This window comes from Brienomyrus brachyistius, chromosome 1 (assembly GCF_023856365.1).
Source record: "Brienomyrus brachyistius isolate T26 chromosome 1, BBRACH_0.4, whole genome shotgun sequence".
NCBI lineage: Eukaryota > Metazoa > Chordata > Actinopteri > Osteoglossiformes > Mormyridae > Brienomyrus > Brienomyrus brachyistius.
In genome coordinates, this window is record NC_064533.1 from 4,250,625 (window position 1) to 4,269,995 (window position 19,371).

The window sequence follows — 19,371 nt, forward strand, 5'->3', positions numbered from 1 at the left end:
TAATTTAAACCACGCCAGTGTGAGTCACCACCCAGCACAGCCACCAGCTGGCCGCACACCAGCCTTTCATGGCACAATATGGATGCAGTTACTGGGCACGGATCTGCCAGGCATGCGGGGGCCGAGTCTGTCGGTCCCCCAGGAAAGAGCTGGGGATGCAGGTGTTTACCGTCTGTCCTCGATAGAGAACCAAAAAAAAAGTACTGACTGCAAGAGAGACAAGAGAGGAAAACTGAAGTTGGGGTTGAGGGTGTTTGGGTGTAGGGCCTGCTAGGGTTACCAGGACGACCGTCCAGGTGCCCAGGCCGGGAAGGAACTGGGGAACAGAATACAGGAGAAAATAGAAAACCGAGGTGCTAAATCTGTGATAAACTGGAGAGTCTAGTAGTGAAGAGCTTCATACCTGTAATACCGCGACTGCAGGTAGGTGGAGCACACGGCCTTGGAGATGTGACTGGCGGAGCCAAAGTCGATGACCTTGACCCGGTAGGGCTGCCGCGTGGGGTCCACCAACATGATGTTCTCAGGCTTAAGGTCTGCGTGGATGAGGCCCAGGCTCTTGAGCTTCATGAGGGCCGTACCCACCTGCTGTAGCACGGGGCGGATGTACTTCAGGGGCAGGGGACTGAACTTGTTCTGCTTGAGGAAGTCGTAGAGGTTCTGCTCCAGCATCTCAAACACCAGGCACGTGTGGCTCTTGTGCTGGAAGCACTCGTAGGCGCGCACAAAGTTGAAGTCGTCAGCGCTCTCGGTACTGAGGCGCGCCAGGATGCTGACCTCGATCTGGCCCTGGCGCGCGTATGAAGGGTGGTTCTTTAGGATCTTGATGGCCACGATCTCGCTGGTGCCACGCTTCCAGCACTTGACCACTTGGCCGAAGGTGCCGCGGCCCAGGAACTCCAGTACCTCGTAGGTGTTGGTCATGGAGCAGAGCACCTCATGCTGCACCAGCTGGTAGTCGCCCTCGCTGTTGGCGCCGCTGTTCTTCGAGGCGGCGGCGGAGGCGGTGGTGGCGGCGATGGCGGTCGCCGCATTTCCGGCTGCCGCCGGGATCATGGCTGGATGCTCCTCCACAATCTGCACGCTGCCGTTGTTGCCGCTGTCCAACTCCTCACTCTTGCGCTTTAGCCCGCATCGCTGGTACGTGTCCAAAAGGCTGACAGTGCTTCGGCGGATCAGGTTGTGGATCTGCCCGGCGCTGCCCGAGGTGCTGCTGGCTGAGGCCACCACCACGTGCCCCGTGCTGGCTGGGAAGACGAGTGCCTGCTCGTAGGTCAGGGCGGGGCCGGCGACGCCCACCTGGGGAGCCGGCGCGCTCTTGCCACTCTGGCCGTACGCTTTGCCATGCGCACCGTAACCGGTCATGTCCCAGGCTGCCCGCTCCACCTTCAGCTTCTTCACACTAAAGAAGGCACTCGACTGGAAAGTGGCGGGGGGGGAGAAGACCTGCACTTGGGAGGCCATTCCTTTGGTGGTGGGGGGGGGGGGAGAGACAAACAGAGAAGAAGAAATGTGAGATGGGAACTGGCAGACTGGAAGGACAAAGAACCCAAATTCACAGCAAGGCTTAATTCGAATCATCAGTTAAAAATGAGCAGCAGGGCACGTCCACACAAAGACAATCCCATTATTCAAAGGTACAACAGCAGCGGCCTTGGACAGATTAGTGCTGGCTGCTCTGTTTGAATCCCTGTGTTTCCAGGTGCTGCCCAGTTCTGCAGCTCTAGTGTGCAGCGTGATTCTGTTGACTGACTTTCAGCTTTAGCTGCATATTTACTACGCGCAGGCAGCACTTACACCTGTGAAACCTGCAGCCACAAAGGACACGGCACGGAACGACACGGCACAGCATGGAACGACACGGAACGGCACAGCACGGCACGGAACGACACGGCACGGAACGACACGGCACGACACGGAATGACACGGCACGGAACGACAGCACGGAACGACACAGCACGGCACGGAACGACACGGCACGGAACGACAGCACGGAACGACACGGAATGACACGGCACGGAACGACAGCACGGAACGACACAGCACGGCACGGAACGACACGGCACGGAACGACAGCACGGAACGACACGGCACGACACGGAATGACACGGCACGGAACGACAGCACGGAACGACACAGCACGGCACGGAACGACACGGCACGGAACGACACGGCACGGCACGGAACAACACAGCACGGCACGGAACGACACGGCACAGAACAACATGGCACACAAGTTGACACGTTACACAAGGTCACATCACAGCCCCGAGTTTCAGCTGAAGGTGAGATGTCAGTGACTGCTCTTTATAGCTAAAGAGGGAAGTTGCTGTGTGGCGGGAGGCCGGGGGTGGGGGCGCTTCAGAAGGAAAGTCACAGATAAAGGCTTCACACTGTCTTAGGGTGACGATACACAGGGCAATTTTTAGCACAATGTTGCTAACCAGTGTTGCTTGGGCACTTTCCCATTGATACTGGGCAACAAATTTCTATTTGAAAGATTTGATTAGAAGTGGGCAACTTTTGGCAAACATCCAGATCCAGATGTGTTGCCCTTTGTTTCAGCTGGCTGGAAATTGCCCAATAACATTGCTCAAAAACTCCATGTATATCATCACCTTAACCTGAAAGCCTTCACGTTCTGCATACGAGGGACATCAGGGTCGTTTTCATTTTCATCCTGTTATACAATCACAGGTCATACTGGTTGATGACACGTGTCACACGCCATTCGTCCACGACGGAGAGAGAGACATGCAAGTCAGGGAACATGAGAGCGCAGTTGGCACTGACTAGACAAACATGGCTTAGTAGGAGAGTTCTTTAAAAACAAGAACAAACAAAAAACAAAAGTAGGGACAGAGGCTGGGGGTGCTGGCTGACGCACTCCGAGGGAAGTGATCTTAGCCGGCACATCTAAATAGCAGAAGTGGACAAAATTTTCCATTTTGGATACAGAGAGAATGAGCAGCAAACAAACAGGAAGGCAAAACAAAACCGATTTGGCTCCCTGGGAAGGGAAAGCAGAGAAGAAAATAGGGAACCAAAAATAGCCCCTGAATACACCATTTGCAACTGAAGTAATTATTACTGCACGAGCAAAATTACACGTAGGACTTGAGGAGAGCCAGGGGAAAAAAACCCACATTTACCCGGTTTCACCGTGCCCCCGAGTACCATACTAACAAGTATCCGCTTCCCTCTCGTCAAAACACACATTTCTTCTACAAAGAAAAGTTGAAGTCATCGGGGAATAATGCTTTGAGAGGCTGAGCCGCACTTCGAGATTGGAGACGACTACCAGTTTGCTACGTTTAAGAGAACAGGATCTGGTAGATAAGCATTGAAGGGTATCAAAGAATGCGATGGGGGGGGGGGGGGGGGGCGGCAGTAGACAGCGGACCCTTGCAGTCATCTCTCTGCAGCTGGGTTCAATGAAAATGCATGCTGAACAGTGCATGTTGTGGGGCTAACGGGATTTAGCATTAGTCAGTGGTCTTTCGACTACAGGGCATCACGAAGACGACACATTCTTTATTTCAATCACACTCAGAGCAGGCAGGTGCTTAGGTGACCCACAAGGCTGCCCTGCCCACCTGCCTCAGCTGCCCACCTGCCTCAGCCCCACGCCTGCCTCTCCTGGATCCTGGCACTCCATATGCACAACTTAACAGGCTTCGTACCACATCAAGTGTTCCTGTCCTTTCCAAGGCTTTGGTACTGGTGCCGGCCTTCACAGTCATCGGCTATTAGCCTTGAGGCTGCTGGGCCAGTTCCCTGCCTGTAAGTCTCTGCAGTGTAACTAAGCCTATTTCAAGCCCCTGCTTTTTGGTATTCCTCTCCACCCCCCCCCCCCACGCCCCCAACACTTGCACACTGGTTCACTTCCGTAACCCACCGCCTTCGCATACAAGCAGTCTACATCTAGGTTCACCTAAATGTTTCGATGGAATAATGAGGAACGTCCATCACACTATTAGCAGCACCGCACTGCATGCGTCACTTAATGGCAGCCCTTACAGATGGGATTGGGGAGGAGTTAATGTCCCATCTAAGACACTGCTGCAAGGAAAAATCAAAATGACCACACCTACACCTCGCACCCCCACCACTGACCTGGGCACCTGCCCAATGACCTCAAGACGGGCCATGCTTACTCAAGCAGATGGAACTGACTCTTTCTCAAACATCACTACCACGCTCATTCGCAAGTTGAAACCATGTGTGCCACCCCTGTTAGAGTACTAGTGCCAGTCAGATCCCGAGCTCACACAAACACGCAAAGCCTCTAAACCTGGAGAAACCAACAAATTTAGGATAGAAACCAACAGCAGAGGCTGCAAGCCAATCTGATCGCCACTGAAACAGGATCAGTGCAGAATCCGTGAGCGTTTACAGTTCCCTACAGGAGCCGCTCGCCTCTGCCTAACCCTTCTCAGTCTGAGATGCTACAAAACAAACTGCTCATTTGGAGCTTTCTTAAACCATCATGCCAGAAACAGATCTTTTTTTCTGCAATACGAATGCAGCGACGCCAGCAACGGCACCAGAAACAGCAGGAGAGTCAAGTTTGGCAGACTGAAGCATTTAGGCAGACAAAATGCAGTTATTATGAGCAGCCGGTCCCGGAGACACTCTGTCACTCGCTCAGATGGGCTCCTGACAAACTCGTCTCCATCAAAGAGTACAGAAGCTGAATGGACAGCACATAGCCGGACATACATCACCCAACGGCTTACTGTAACATTTAAGTTGCCACATCTCCCCTGCATTGTCAGCTGTTCCTGTTCCTTTGACTGAATACTGAGGTGGATGCACGGGTGCACACAGCAACTCAGGTGAGTCAGCCTCGGTCAGCCACTGACTATCCATCTCATTTCATTTCTTATATCCAGTTTAGTCACAAACCACATATCACCAACTTCCTCTGGCACTTTTTCTAACTCCAGCATTATACTGCTAGAGTATTAAGTAAAGTGGCCCCACTGGCGACCGACCTTTGGTAGAGCAGTAGAGCGGCCCCGCTGGCACCCGACCATTGGCAGAGCGGCCCCGCTGGCACCCGACCATTGGTAGAGCAGTAGAGCGGCCCCGCTGGCACCCGACCATTGGTAGAGCAGTAGAGCGGCCCCACTGGCGCTCGACCATTGGTAGAGCAGTAGAGCGGCCCCGCAGGCACCCGACCTTTGGTAGAGCAGTAGAGCGGCCCCGCTGGCACCCGACCATTGGCAGAGCGGCCCCGCTGGCACCCGACCATTGGTAGAGCAGTAGCGTGGCCCCGCTGGCGCTCGACCATTGGTAGAGCAGTAGAGCGGCCCCGCTGGCGCTCGACCATTGGTAGAGCAGTAGAGCGGCCCCGCAGGCACCCGACCTTTGGTAGAGCAGTAGAGCGGCCCCGCAGGCGCCCGACCTTTGGTAGAGCAGTTGAGTGGCCCCGCAGGCACCCGACCTTTGGTTGAACAGCACCATAGATGCCTGATTATTGATACAGCTGCACCATAGACAACCTACCCATTGGTAGAGTGCCCCTAGGCCATTTATATTTCATTCTGCGAGGAATTCAGTATGAAGCAACATTTGAACACATTTCCACTGGTGAACATACTGCAATATTCAAAGCCATGAAGAATAAACAGTACAGACCAGCAAATCGTTACGTTAACATTTCACGCCATGCCAGCAACCTGGACTATATTCATGGTGAACAAATGAACACTGAAACAGATTGAACAAATAAAACAGTTAAAATGTCATAAATAAGTTGAAACTGTTCAGACCAGCAAACGTGAGAATGATGAGAATGATGCCATTCAGCACCTGCAGGAACTGGCAAACATAGCCGCTGCTGTGCCTGACTAAGGCCTTTACTGCAACACTTCCAATTATACTATTCCCAAGTAAACATTCCCAGAACTTCCCCCACCCATAAAAAAACAGTGAGGACCTTATATCTGCTGTAACAGTATATAAAAACCATTATGCAGGTGGTCCAATTCGCACCGATGGTAGTTTATCGACCCTGAGCGCCAGATTAGCCAATGCCCTGCGTAGGCGGGGTGTGCTCGGCCTGGTTCGGCCTCCTCCCAAATGAACGAGGGTGACAAGCACACCGAATGCAGACCCAAACATCCCTGTGAGCTGTTACCACCTCATCTCCACACCAGACGGCTTCAGTGGGATCACATCTTGAAAGGGGGAGTCATAGAGGACGACATCAAAATGGCCAACAAAGACGGACTTCCGGAGCTTTCCACAACAAACGGGAGTACAGGCTACGAATGTCAGGCTCCGCTACGGGGTCTGCTGGGTCCAAAAAATAAATAAATAAATGAACCAGCAATGACAAAGTGAACATGACGGGGGCCATTTTCACCCAATAGTCCGACATTTGCAAGTCTCGTTTCAGACTGCTGACTTTTAGCACCCCGCTCTGATGCTTTCCCCGTCCCCAGTAGAAGCAGACATCACGTGTGAGAGTCTCCCCGTCAACGTGGTACCGCTCCACACACGCGACCGAGAGGTGCTCCATCACATCGAGCTACCGCAGATGCTCTTCCGGCAAAACCCGCGGCCGCCCTCTGATCAACACAGCGGCCGTCGAGCAGAGGATGCAGAGACCCAAGCGATTCCAAACATCTGCACCGACAAGGTAGAGAAACAGGAATTATATGCGACGCGACCACTCTGCAAGGCACCTTGGTATGTATACATTTTAATTAGCAACCACTAATAACAAAAACTTTAAAGCGCTGGGCTTTACAGAGGGGTGACTTATAAGGCTTGGAGGAGAAACAGCAAATTAAGAGCCTGATCCACAGATCCCAGGAGAGACTTTATGGATGTGTGTGCAATTTAATACACAATTATGTTAACTGAGACAACATTCTATGTCGCTAATGTAATTTGTTTAATAACCCCCACCCCCCAGTTGGGCCCTCAGGGTATTTGGGTCCCTTGTGATCAAATAAGAGGGGCAGTCAAAAAATGGGGACATCGTACCCAGGCCGATCGCGGTTTTTTGGCGTCTATGTCAGGAGAGATTGTGAAGGCGGCAACCTCATGTTAAGGCGAGGGAGTGAGTGTGTTTGCAGATAAGTGACCTCACCCCCCTCAGACCCCTCAGGCACGCCGAGCCTCTCATAGCTTACTCAATGCACGTGCACACATCATTGTGGGGACTCTATTCATTCCTATGGGCATGACCCGAACCTCAAGTACCAAATGTCCCCATAACGTAGTAAACACGAACCCGCACACACACACACACACACACACACACACACACACAGTTACCTGCCTTGTCAAAAATGAGGATGACGTACCCCAACAAAAGACCCAAAGACATGTTGAAACCACTGAACACATAATGAATACAGGTGGCACTGACCTCAAGCTGCCACTCCCACTAGCACGCTCCGGAAAACCGCTGGTCTACTGGTCGGCGATTAGCCCCAAGCACTGGGAGATCTCACTTTTCTGGAAGGTTCTGGGTGCCACAACTAATTTAACACGGGGATGGCCCCTCGGCCAGGTGGGGGCCACATGATGCTGCGGGGGCCCAGTACTTCACAGAAACCACATTCATTGGAAACGCATTAAACCAGCCTGAATACTTACAACCAGTAAGGGACTCAGCTTAGACCATGCAGCATGAACGTGAAAATACAGCATGCAACCTTTAGCCGGAGCTGGGGGGGGTGAACTGACTGGAATACCGCCAATACTGCATATTTCATACAGTCACAGAAACCTCAAACCACCCTCCTCACTCACGCAAGCAACCCCCCCCCCTCAAATTTAGCAGACTATAAATAAGAACCCTTCAGCACCAAAGGACAGGCTTTCATATCGAAAGGTCACGCCGAGTCCATCATGGAGCTTCTCTCTCTGGAAACAAACTCCAGCAAAGGCCCATGTGGAGTTCATGCTGCATTCCTCATACTCCATTTTTCACACGTTCAGTTTATTTCAGCAATAATTCAGCACTGTTTGCATACACATGGCTGAGAACATCCGCCTTGTCTCCTGGAGCTCTCAAACACCGTCTGACGTTTATACAAAGCACATGCCAGCCTGTCCTCGAACCCGAAACAGATTTCTCACCATTTAAGACTGATGACAATGAACCTACCATGGATAGATGATCCAGCAGTCCCTCTCATTGGCTGCTCTCAGCCTTAACAACCTGCCCAGCACACCACACACTGCGCTGACCCCATTCAGGTCCACCATAATTGCAAAAAGAAATTTAAAAAAATCACGGCTCATTTTGCCAACCCGCCTGTGTGGGGTGGTCGGAAAAACAGTCTAGGAAAAAGCGAGAGACCAAGAAGAAAGGGGGGCAAAGCCACCTGGAGCTATAGCATCCCCCTGAGGAACACCTAGGACCCCCCTCAAGCTGGCCTAGTCCTGGCTACACCCATACTGGGCTCCTGGAAGCAGCCATGACCTCACAGGGCGTTGAACAGCGTTACTGAGAAGCTGGGGACCAAACCAGAAGCATGGGAGGGCATTCCCACGTTCATCGGCAAGAACGCAGCACAGGACCCGTGATGGGGAGGGCTGGACAGAACGGCCTGAACTTGCCAGGCGTCTGTGGATTGGGACTGTCATCTGTTCCACTTAATTATTCATTTTCTTTTCTGAACATTCAGCTTCCAGCTGTTGTACTGTAACTATGGAAGGTATTCAGAGAGCTGGACAGTGGGCAGGAGCTAAATTAGTCCCAGACAGAGGGGCCAGCAGTGAACAGCGCCCAGCGGGCGGTGGGAGGCATTGAACACGCAGTAAAGCCACAACAGCTCATCCCGGTTCTATTCCCCATAGCTCACACTGAGTCACTTGGGCAGTAACACACTACAACATCATTAAGTGATGTCATAACCAGTCCGTAAGAACCGTCCCCCTCAATGTCATGTGACAGGAATCAGAACTAAAGAAATTTGTGCTCTTATTACGAATGTCATCCGGAGTAGTGTTCTGTTATTAGCAATGTGGAGGCAAGGATTCCTAAATCCAGGACAGTCAGGAAGGGAGGGGGGGCGGGGAGGGGGGGGCGGGCAGGGGGGGTTAGGAAGCTGGACTAAGAGTTTAACCAAGTGGTCCCAACAAGCCTGAGAGGTGCCCTCACAGAGATGGACAATGGCGTCACACCGCAGACAACGGCACACAAAGCCAGGAATGTCACACAAAGATGCCGCTGCCTCCGCAGTGAGAACAGCACCCTGAGGTCGCTCAATCCCAGAATGCCATTCTGCCAGCAAACCCGCAGACCCCACATGGGGGAACGAGCACAGAGAGAGAGAATCGGGCAAAAAAAAAAGCTTCTGAGATGCTGGGAGATTTATGAAGCGTGTATTAGAACGATAGGGGTCCCAACCAGAGCACACAGAAGGGCCACGGCACTCGGCGAAACGTTCCACAAAGAGCAGTGTTCATGTCTGCATTCCCGGGGAGATGAAGGAAGCTGGTCCCCCCCACCCCCAGCCAGTTGGCAGAATCAGATTGAAGGAACCGGGAGTGAAAACCCCCAGAACGGCGGCACAGAGACAAAGACTCACATTCACTACAAAACCGCCGGCTTGCGAAAGACAAGGGAGCCAGACGCTATCGGCCTCCTGTTAGCGGCGGCGGCGCGATGGAAAGGACAAGACAAGCTGCCCGAGAAGCAGGAGGTCGGTCCTTGACACACAGAGACGTTGTGAGGGAGGTGCCGTAAGGTCCCTCCCAGCCGTACCCGGCAAGCGACCTCGGATGGATCAACACAAACCTGCCAAGAAAAGCCCCGGGAGCACAGCAGGATGGGGTCACATTTACATTTAATTAATTTAGCAGAGACTTTTGTCCAAAGTGACATAGAATTGAGAAATCGGGGTCCCTGGTGCTATTGGGGGCGAAGGGCCCAACAGGAAAATTACTTTACTGGGATTTGAACCAGAGACCTTCCGGCCACAGGCACAGCCCCCTAAACCAAAACACCAAGTGAAGTGAAGTCCTGTAAAAACCGAGTATATCTGCGTCACAAGGTGTGTCCAAAGATTAGGGAATACAAGCTACAATATAGATTGTTTCAATTAATGGAAGCATTTCAACCTCCTCTATCACCAAGGGGGTTAGTTAAGATTTAAGATGAAGTTATCTGGGGTTCTGGTTTTCAATGAATATCCTGCTTTATAGCACTAATGTAGCTTCAGCTTTGGAGAACACATGGTGCTTACAGCATCTGACAGCCAACGATGGTCATGCAATGTCTGGCAAGCTGCCAAAGGTGCCCTTCACAGCAGGGACCGCTCACTTATCGGCAAAGGTTCCGAAAAGGGTGACATGAGGGGAGCTACGAAGGGCGCTGCGAAGGGCGCTGCGAAGGGCGCTGCGAAGGGCGCTGCGAAGGGCACTAGGAAGGGCGCTGCGAAGAGCACTAGGAAGGGCGCTGCGAAGAGCACTAGGAAGGGCGCTGCGAAGAGCACTAGGAAGGGCGCTGCGAAGAGCACTAGGAAGGGCGCTGCGAAGAGCACTAGGAAGGGCGCTGCGAAGAGCACTAGGAAGGGCGCTGCGAAGAGCACTAGGAAGGGCGCTGCGAAGAGCACTAGGAAGGGCGCTGCGAAGAGCACTAGGAAGGGCGCTGCGAAGAGCACTAGGAAGGGCGCTGCGAAGAGCACTAGGAAGGGCGCTGCGAAGAGCACTAGGAAGGGCGCTGCGAAGAGCACTAGGAAGGGCGCTGCGAAGAGCACTAGGAAGGGCGCTACGAAGAGCACTAGGAAGGGCGCTACGAATTGTACGGCGCAGGTATAATAATCATTAAGGCTGTAAACAATGAGTGAAATGTTTTTTCCAGGCACTGACTTTTCGGTACTATATAGATTTTTACTTATGTCCACAACTTGGTAAACAGATTAGTGATGCGCCCTGGTGATTACTAGGTATGTGTCATATAATCACAATTACATCCAGAAGTGATATCACGCCCCCATACTACAAAGGGCACTATGAAGAATGATATTAAGGGTGCTACAAAGGGCACTATCAAGGGTGATATTAAGGGTGCTACAAAGGGCACTATCAAGGGTGATATTAAGGGTGCTACAAAGGGCACTATCAAGGGTGATATTAAGGGTGCTACAAAGGGCACTATGAAGGGTGATATTAAGGGTGCTACAAAGGGCACTATCAAGGGTGATATTAAGGGCCCATAAAAATAAATGGAGAGTCCCCATGAAAATACGAATACATGGACTGTGAGCACAGATGGGCTGCCTTTGGGTTTCATTTTTATTATACATCCTGGTTGTATAAAATCACAAGTGAAAGATAAAAGCATTTCATCCAGATCACATGATGTCATCATACAATAAGACTCGATTCTTCTACAGAGAGAGCACAGAGTTGCCAGCTCCGCACTGCTCCCTTCAGCCAACCAGTTAATTTATTTTTTTCCTGCCCCCTTCATAGGCTGTTGTGAAAGTGGCTAAACCCGCTCAGTCTGACGGGCTGCAATTCAAAATACCCTGGTGTCTCTGTGTGTGAGTCTGCGTCTGCGTCTGAGTCTGCGTCAGTCTGCATCTGCGTCTGAGTCTGCGTCAGTCTGCGTCTGCGTCAGTCTGCGTCAGTCTGCGTCAGTCTGCGTCTGCGTCAGTCTGCGTCTGCGTCAGTCTGCGTCTGCGTCAGTCTGCGTCAGTCTGCGTCTGCGTCAGTCTGCGTCAGTCTGCGTCTGCGTCAGTCTGCGTCTGTCAGTCTGTGTCAGTCTGCGTCTGCGTCAGTCTGCGTCTGTCAGTCTGCGTCAGTCTGCGTCTGCGTCAGTCTGCGTCAGTCTGCGTCTGCGTCAGTCTGCGTCAGTCTGCGTCTGCGTCAGTCTGCGTCAGTCTGCGTCTGCGTCAGTCTGCGTCTGCGTCAGTCTGCGTCTGTATACATGGAGGAAGCACAAGATTAGTCTGTTGTTGAATCAAGACCAAAAACAGAAGTTCCAAACCACAGCATTGTTCACCCTTGTATGACAGGCGCCATAACCCCGCCCCCCCAAAAAAAAAAAGTCGTTCCTCAAGCTGAAACACCTGTGAATCTGTTCTTCATGTTCAGTACTGTTACACCCACTCCGTCCTCCCTTCCACGATATCTACACCATCATACTTCTGACTTCCTCTTACCTTGTAATACAGTGTAAAAGCAATAAACATTACAAATAAAGATTTATAGCTATGGTTACGTTATCTTTAACTAAATCAATGTTTATGCAGATCCAGAGCCTAGAACATCATCATTTGTAAATCTTCAAAACAAGAAACCCAAGCATCATGTGAGGAATGTTATAATTTCACAGGAACAACAGTAGTGTGGATAGACCAACCACAGCCTAACCTGCCTTTGCATACGCTGAAATACGGCGATGCTGGACGTTGCGATTAAAGTGCCATCTCAAGAACATCCTTCAAGCAAAGGAATGGAGAGCCCATTAATTTGGTCTCCTGAGAATCTCTCCATCATGCAGAACGCTCACCAATTTGCCATCCTGAGAACCTGCCCACCACAAAATGCCTCACCAGTTTGCCATCCCACGAACCAGACCCCCCACACAGAAAGCTCACCAGATGGATCACATTTCACTTTCTGGCCAAAGATGCTGCAGAAGGCGTACGAAGGCTACTCAACAACTTGGCCTGACCTCACTTGGTTGACAAACCGTCCATCACGCTGTAAGCTGGGGTCAAGGGACCAGATCCCTGATGCAGAATAACGCAAAGCCTAATGCCAAGCCCAGCCTCTGATGATGCAAAGCTCCACATGCCGCCAAAGGCCTACCATTCATCTCGATCAGCACCTGTGCCCCTACCTGATGCTGGCTTCAACACTACGGCAAGCAGGAGGAGACAAAAACATTACACAGCGAAACCCAGAATAAAAGCATAAAATCACTGTCCAGCATGTGCTTTTCTTCAGCGATCTAGGCTATTCAACTGAATACCGGCTTTATTTATTGATTATGGAACTAGAATAATAACCAGAACATTCTAAGTTCAAGTCCCATTTTACAAGCCTACCCAACACTTGCTTTTGCATAGGATCTGACCTCAAAAGTACAACTTCAATGAAGTATTTCACAGATAAATATAAACAGGTAATAGCCTAATAGGGTATGGAAAAGGAGGCTTGGGAAATAAAATCATTCATAAATACAGCGATCTCATCTCACTAGCTGCTTTTGACAAAGGCAGAAAATGTACACGTCTTCATCTTCATGTCACACAACAGGATACCGACTTTTATGGCGGCTCCAGTTAATAGCCATGAAAAATAATTAACTCCCATCACTATTCCCCGCAGTGGAAAGAGGAGCCAGAAAATGTAATTTCAACTAATTATCTGTCAGCGAGGTGTCAGCTGGAAATTTCCTGCGTTTTTTGTACATTTTTGTTACGTGCCGACGTGAATGACGGCACGGCCACCTCTCGGTAGACAGGCATGAATGTCTCTGCATATCATTTTTCGGTTAAAACATAGCAGTGCTCTCATGTCCTTTATACTGAGAGCAAGGAATGTCTCATCTATTTGGAAATAGGCTACATCGTATAAAATTTACCTTTATTCTTTTAACGCACTTTGGGCACCAAGTTGCGTGCAAATACTGGTAAAAACGTTTTTTTAACCATAACAGGTGTGGACTAACTGCACCGCTGGCACGCTCCCTTTAAATCTAAGGAGATAATCGACCTTAAATTGTAAATATTTGCGCTACAGCACATCCTCATTGCGCCTGGCACCCCGTCAGCAGAGCACATCTGGTGCACTCAGGGTCGCTGTTGTTTTTATCGGCCGTCAAAAAACATCCTGACCAATGGCATTGCCACAGCAAACTTAGACCTGGAGGGGGGCAGAGGGGGGCATTGCGCCAAACCGCAATAATAAAACAAAAAAAACATCTTCAATACAAAAAAAATAAATAAAATAAAAAAATCACAGAAGACGGCTTATTAATATTTGCGCCGGATTGAGAACTCTGGGGGAAAAGCTTATTTAGATGGATATTATTTCGGAAGGATATAAAACGTGGCTAGGAGGTTGGGGGCGGTCCAACTCTGTTCTGGACCCCGACCGTCGTTTTCAAGTGTTTACAGACATTTCTGCAATTAGCACATGCCTCTGCCGTGGCGGTAAATATCGAGACTAGCTGCAGAGCTATAAGCAGCAGTGCGAGAGGAACAAGGAAGCGATTAAGAGAGTTAAGGAGCCATTTCTGTGACCTGTGACCGTGTGATCCGTGGGGGGATTTCTCGCGGAACAGATGATAATAATAATAATGTTTTTTTAAGAACAACAACAACAATAATCAGTATCAGGCTCATACACAGTATTTCAGAGCCATATATTTTTTATTTGTGTTATTGACGGGGAAAACATTTGCAATAAAAACATTGTAATTGATAGTTTTCCCCGTACGTTCCTCTCTGTGGCCGAACTTGACGCTCTGCGTGCCCGGCGCTTTAGCAGCTTCGTCCAGCAGAGGGCCCCCGCGAAGCCGATAAAACAGATACATTGTATCATTACAATGCAGACAATTCCAGCAACATAGAGGGTAAATAACCTCCTACGGGACAACAAGCAAATATAACCTTTCATACACATCGCTGTCAGCATCGGGTAGGCACTCACTGTTTCCACCCCCCCCCCCCCAGTTCAAAGAGGACTCCTAAAAACATGCCATTTGTTATAGAAGACCATTCCTGGGTCACTTCGCCAAGTCAGCTTCTTTGTTACGAAAAAAAAGAGCAGCCGACAGAAATGAAAGCACCCCCACCTCCAAGTTAATCAACAACTTTTGTTGCTGCAATATATGGCATCTAGTAAACGAAACAAAAAAAACGCAGATAATAGACCTCCGTTCTGCGCCGGTAGCAGAAGTGGACATTAACTGGCAGCAAGCCGCACGAGGACGCCAGTTTAAAGTGCAAATCTGTACGCTGTTCACCCATAAACATTAATCCACAGTTCACTTGCAATCTCCCTTTTATGCTACGATAATTTAAAATATAACATACTTCAGTAATATTCTCTAGCTGGCGAGATCCACAATGCGACGACAGAAATAACGAGCATGAAAGTGGATTTCTGTTGGAAAAAAAAGGTTGCAGTAGCTTTATTCCTAAATATAACATCAGATATTTTATTTCGCCAAAGATATCCCTCAACACAGATTACAAATAAAGACCCTGAAAATAGGACTATCGCGACTGCAAATTTAAACAAGCGTGCATATTTCCTTTTCGGCTTCTGCCGCTACAGATAATTGGGCACCGGATTTAATAATAAATCGACAGAAATGTCTATATTGCGTACGGTATAACGGATCGTTTACACTGAAAAAGACGACTCGAAGCCGGGTTTACCGCTTTATAGTCCTATTCCCTCCTAATACTAACTGGGTTGAATAATGATCCAGTCAAATGATTTTGGGACAATAGACATTACATAAGGAAAACCGTAACCGAGGGGGAAACGACATGCAAAAGAAAACTCATTAAGGAACAGCGGGATCACACTGTTGATGCATGAAAAAAGGGACTTCTGGACCCCTTAGTCGGATACTTAGATTGCTCCCATTGGTAAAACCACAAAGTACTGCTTCGACGGCTGCAAAAAAAATCCAGTAAAAAAGAGAGATGTTGCATTCATGTCCTTACCTTCGTATACAGGGGCCATCGGTGCAAGCACTTCTGTTATTCATGGCAAATAAATGAAGCGAGATTTCAGTTTAGAACTCAATAAAATCTGCCATCTTGAGCCCCTGACAGAATAGCTGTCTCCTGCATTACTAGCCCAATTCATCAGAAAGAGAAAGACTCCCACTTTTCATCTACGGTTCAGTTTCAGTGGCCGGTCATCAGGGGAAACTGCAGATCGGGCTCTTTCAGACGAAATCCCACAGATTAGGAATTGTTTTTGGCTCAAAAGTTGAGCCAAATCGCAGGGTTACTTCAGCTCATAGCCAACATGTCTGTGGAGTGCCTGCAAAAGTTGCAATGGAGAAAAGCGAAGGGAGTTTGGTAATAGTCGAGCGACGATCGAATCGATCGCGATGAGATCTATTGGATTAGAGCGGCCGTGTCTTTCGGCGTTCACTAATTCACATACATGTAGGGTCCGCTACAATTCGTCGAACTTTATAAAATTTCAATGAAATTATTTGGACGCTGTATAATACACACGCAACACCCACTTGACCTAAGAGTGAAACGAGTTCCTAATAGCCGATCAGCAATTAACCATTAATTCAATATTAATTAAACTGCGGTTATAGATTTTTTTTTATCCATAGATTTTGATTAAATCTGCAGCTTTATATATAACATTCCAAATGGTGTAACAAATATGCATTCATGCATCTTTTAAATAGACCACGTATGAGGCACTATATAATCTATCGCAAAACAAAAAGTGATTTTAAAACGAAAAATGCCTGAAAAACACCTAGCACATATTTAATTAATCGGCCATTTGAAAATTATGGCATGTATACCTTCATATTTCTTTCGATGAATAATTCGACAAAGGATTTATCTGGACTGGATGAAATAGTCCGATGACGACATTGGATTTTCACAAAATGACCTGAGGAGAATCGGATTACACACGCTCACAGATGTGAGTAATCTGCCATTTACCAGAAACCGGGAATTCACCAATAGCGTTATTTATTCTACTGTCAAAGTCAAAGAAAAATTACGACTAATGCTCAAAATGAAGATGACTGATCGCCGTTTAAATCGCAGTCTGTTGAGATGTATTTTTGTAATTTCCCGCAGTGACTGAGACACCATACCACAATATTCCAGCATGACCACTGCTCCTTCAATTTGTGGCATATGACGTAAAATTGCAATTCTTTATCAATGTGTGATTTACGCTAATCATGACGTAATAGCGGATAGACTCAAACGAACGTACAAAATTGATTATAGGTATAAGGTGACATGTATTTATGTATATTATATTGTGGCGTATGGATTTCAGTAAACTGGTGAAATGAAAATTTTTTGTTGCATTTTATTAAGAAAGAAATCGTACTTCGAATTATAGCATTTTTGGGTGGTTTGCTTTGGTTATATCCATATTACAAAGTGAAAGAAAAAAAAAACTGCAGTTGATTTTTCAAAATGCCATCCGTGACGCTACACATGAATACTAAACTTGTTTAGCTTGAACTGCACCTGAAAAAATATACAGTATGTTCTGATGTGGAAATAGATAACGTGTAAAAGAAAATCCAAAAACATGCAAGCATGCCAGTCCTTCTGTGTAGAACGTGACTGGTAAGTAACCGAACAACATAATGCGTGTTTAAAGGGCTTCGTGGCTAATATTAAACGAGTCAGAAAAGAATGTAAGTACGCAGAAAACCTGACGGTTTTTATCAAGTCCAGAAAGCATGAAGGGAACGGCAGCGCCGTCCAGCCACTGGCGGGATTTCTCTTCCCAAATGATTTGTTCCTTTTGGCTTTTTTTTTACGGAATGACGCACGTGAGGAGCCGGACAAGGAACAGGTGGAAAAACGGAAATAGAAAGATGAGTCAGAGCCTCCTTGTCAAAAATAAAGGACCCTGGCAGACGTGTCAGAGAAGAGAGCCCTCGCGCAAATTAAAGTTCACATTCATTCAAGACCTTACGTTGAATGGCCAATACTATTGCAAACAATAAATCTATATTTATGAATGGAATGAAACAGAAAGATTAACGGAAGGCTGGCCGTGGCACATATTAGTATTCTTTTATTGACATGCCTTGATATTAGCTGCATATTCCTGCAAGAAAGAGGTTTGAGGCATGAAATGAAAATGCTTCGGATAATCTGAAAATTCGTCATTGACAATAAAGGCTGTGTGTATAGATTGTGGGGATGTAGTTAGCTGTTATGTTCATTCATGCACTGTGATCACTTATTCAATGCAGAGTGGCAGTGAGGTGCCCTGCATATTCCAGAATGCACATGGCCGCTGGATCAGACAGAGGTCCATCTCAAAGAAGCGCACCCTTGAACCAGAGGACACGCACACACAAACATACACAGGCTATACATAAGGAATCAGGGGGCCCCAGGGAGGGGCAATGGGCCCCTTCCAGGGAGGATCAAGAGGCTATTGATCTGTTAGTTTTAATCAGTGTTTCCCAGTCCGGTCCTCAGGGACCTGCAGTCAGTTCATGTTTTTGCTTCCTCCTAGGAGGAAAAATATGGATTGTGTGAAGGGAAGCAAAAACATGAACTGTCTGTGGGTCTCAGAGGACCGGACTGGGAAACACAGGTTTAAATTACTGAAACACATTACTGGAGTACATTGCATTAGAAACAGCAGGAAACTAAAGGATTTAGCTGGCTGGCAAATCTGTCTCAGTCAAGAGTGTCCACTTTTAAATTTTTCTTTTTCATGACAAGGCTACAAAAGCTCATATTGTACACCTTAAGGATATTTCACAAAGATACATGGTATATCTGTAACATTTCACTATTATTGGTCAGAGGATTTATTTAGCATATATGGGCATGTGTCCAGAAATGAAAGGAGGAGCATTTTAAGAGGTTTATACTGCTGTGTAGTCAGCAGACCTTTCTGAAACCTCAACATCTCTTTTCCACACTCACCCGCATATAGGTATTGACTAACACATTGTCCAGCAATGAACTTCCACTGCGATCGGTAAATTCCATTGGCGGGTGACCAGTGTGAGGTGGGAGGGAGAGTTATGTTCTAGAGGATGATTTTTTTTTGGAAAAGAAGACAAATAGCAAATTATAACAAGTTCTCCAGTGCTCAGTAGGATAATTGAAATCAGAGCAAAATCAGTCCCATTTCAGTTCCGTGGTGATTTGGGAAATGTCCTCAGGGGTCTGTTTTAATCACCAACTGTATCCAACCTCCCCTGGCACAACTGTAAAATTGAGTGAAATAATCAAATCAATTATGGAGCTGAGGCTGGTGCGGGGGATAAACCGGCTGAGTATGTCGGTGTAGGGGCAGGTCTCAGACCCACACCCATAACTACTCCCCAGCTAGGCTTGTACGTGGTCATGTGACTACTGAACAGAACGTGATGGTCATGTGACATTCAGTGCGCCTGTGTTTATGTTATCGTCAGAGTGCCGTATCTCACGAAACATTGCTGCCCCGCCTACTGTGTGTCAACAAGATAGAGTTGCGGAGCCAGTCTGCTGCCGTTCCACAGCTCTGCCAGAAAGCCTGGCGTGCCACTCAGTGTCTGTTGCTACTTATTATCGATTTGCTTTACAGGGCCCTCTGTCCAGGTCCCTCATAAATATATACATGGCCTCCATGTTTAATTTTAGCTGTCCACTCTTGGCCAAGAAGACTCAGTTAACATAGGCTTTCATT

The 19,371-nt window shown here is 48.2% G+C and overlaps 1 protein-coding gene across 2 annotated transcripts in view; it reads right to left on the minus strand.

The window, feature by feature from the left end:
• LOC125741846 (homeodomain-interacting protein kinase 2-like) overlaps positions 1–16,643 on the minus strand; it is a 47,721-nt gene extending 31,078 nt beyond the window's left edge. Inside the window, exons 1-3 of one of the 2 annotated variants that reach the window (XM_049013284.1) lie at positions 16,505–16,643; positions 15,669–15,993; positions 404–1,466 (exon numbers count right to left, since the gene is read on the minus strand). In XM_049013284.1, coding sequence (XP_048869241.1) covers positions 404–1,466; positions 15,669–15,687 — 1,082 coding nt within the window. In that variant the 5' untranslated portion in view covers positions 15,688–15,993; positions 16,505–16,643. The remainder of the gene's footprint in view (positions 1–403; positions 1,467–15,668; positions 15,994–16,504) is intronic. The other variant, XM_049013275.1, reaches the window with a different exon arrangement.
• Positions 16,644–19,371: the final 2,728 nt, after the last annotated feature.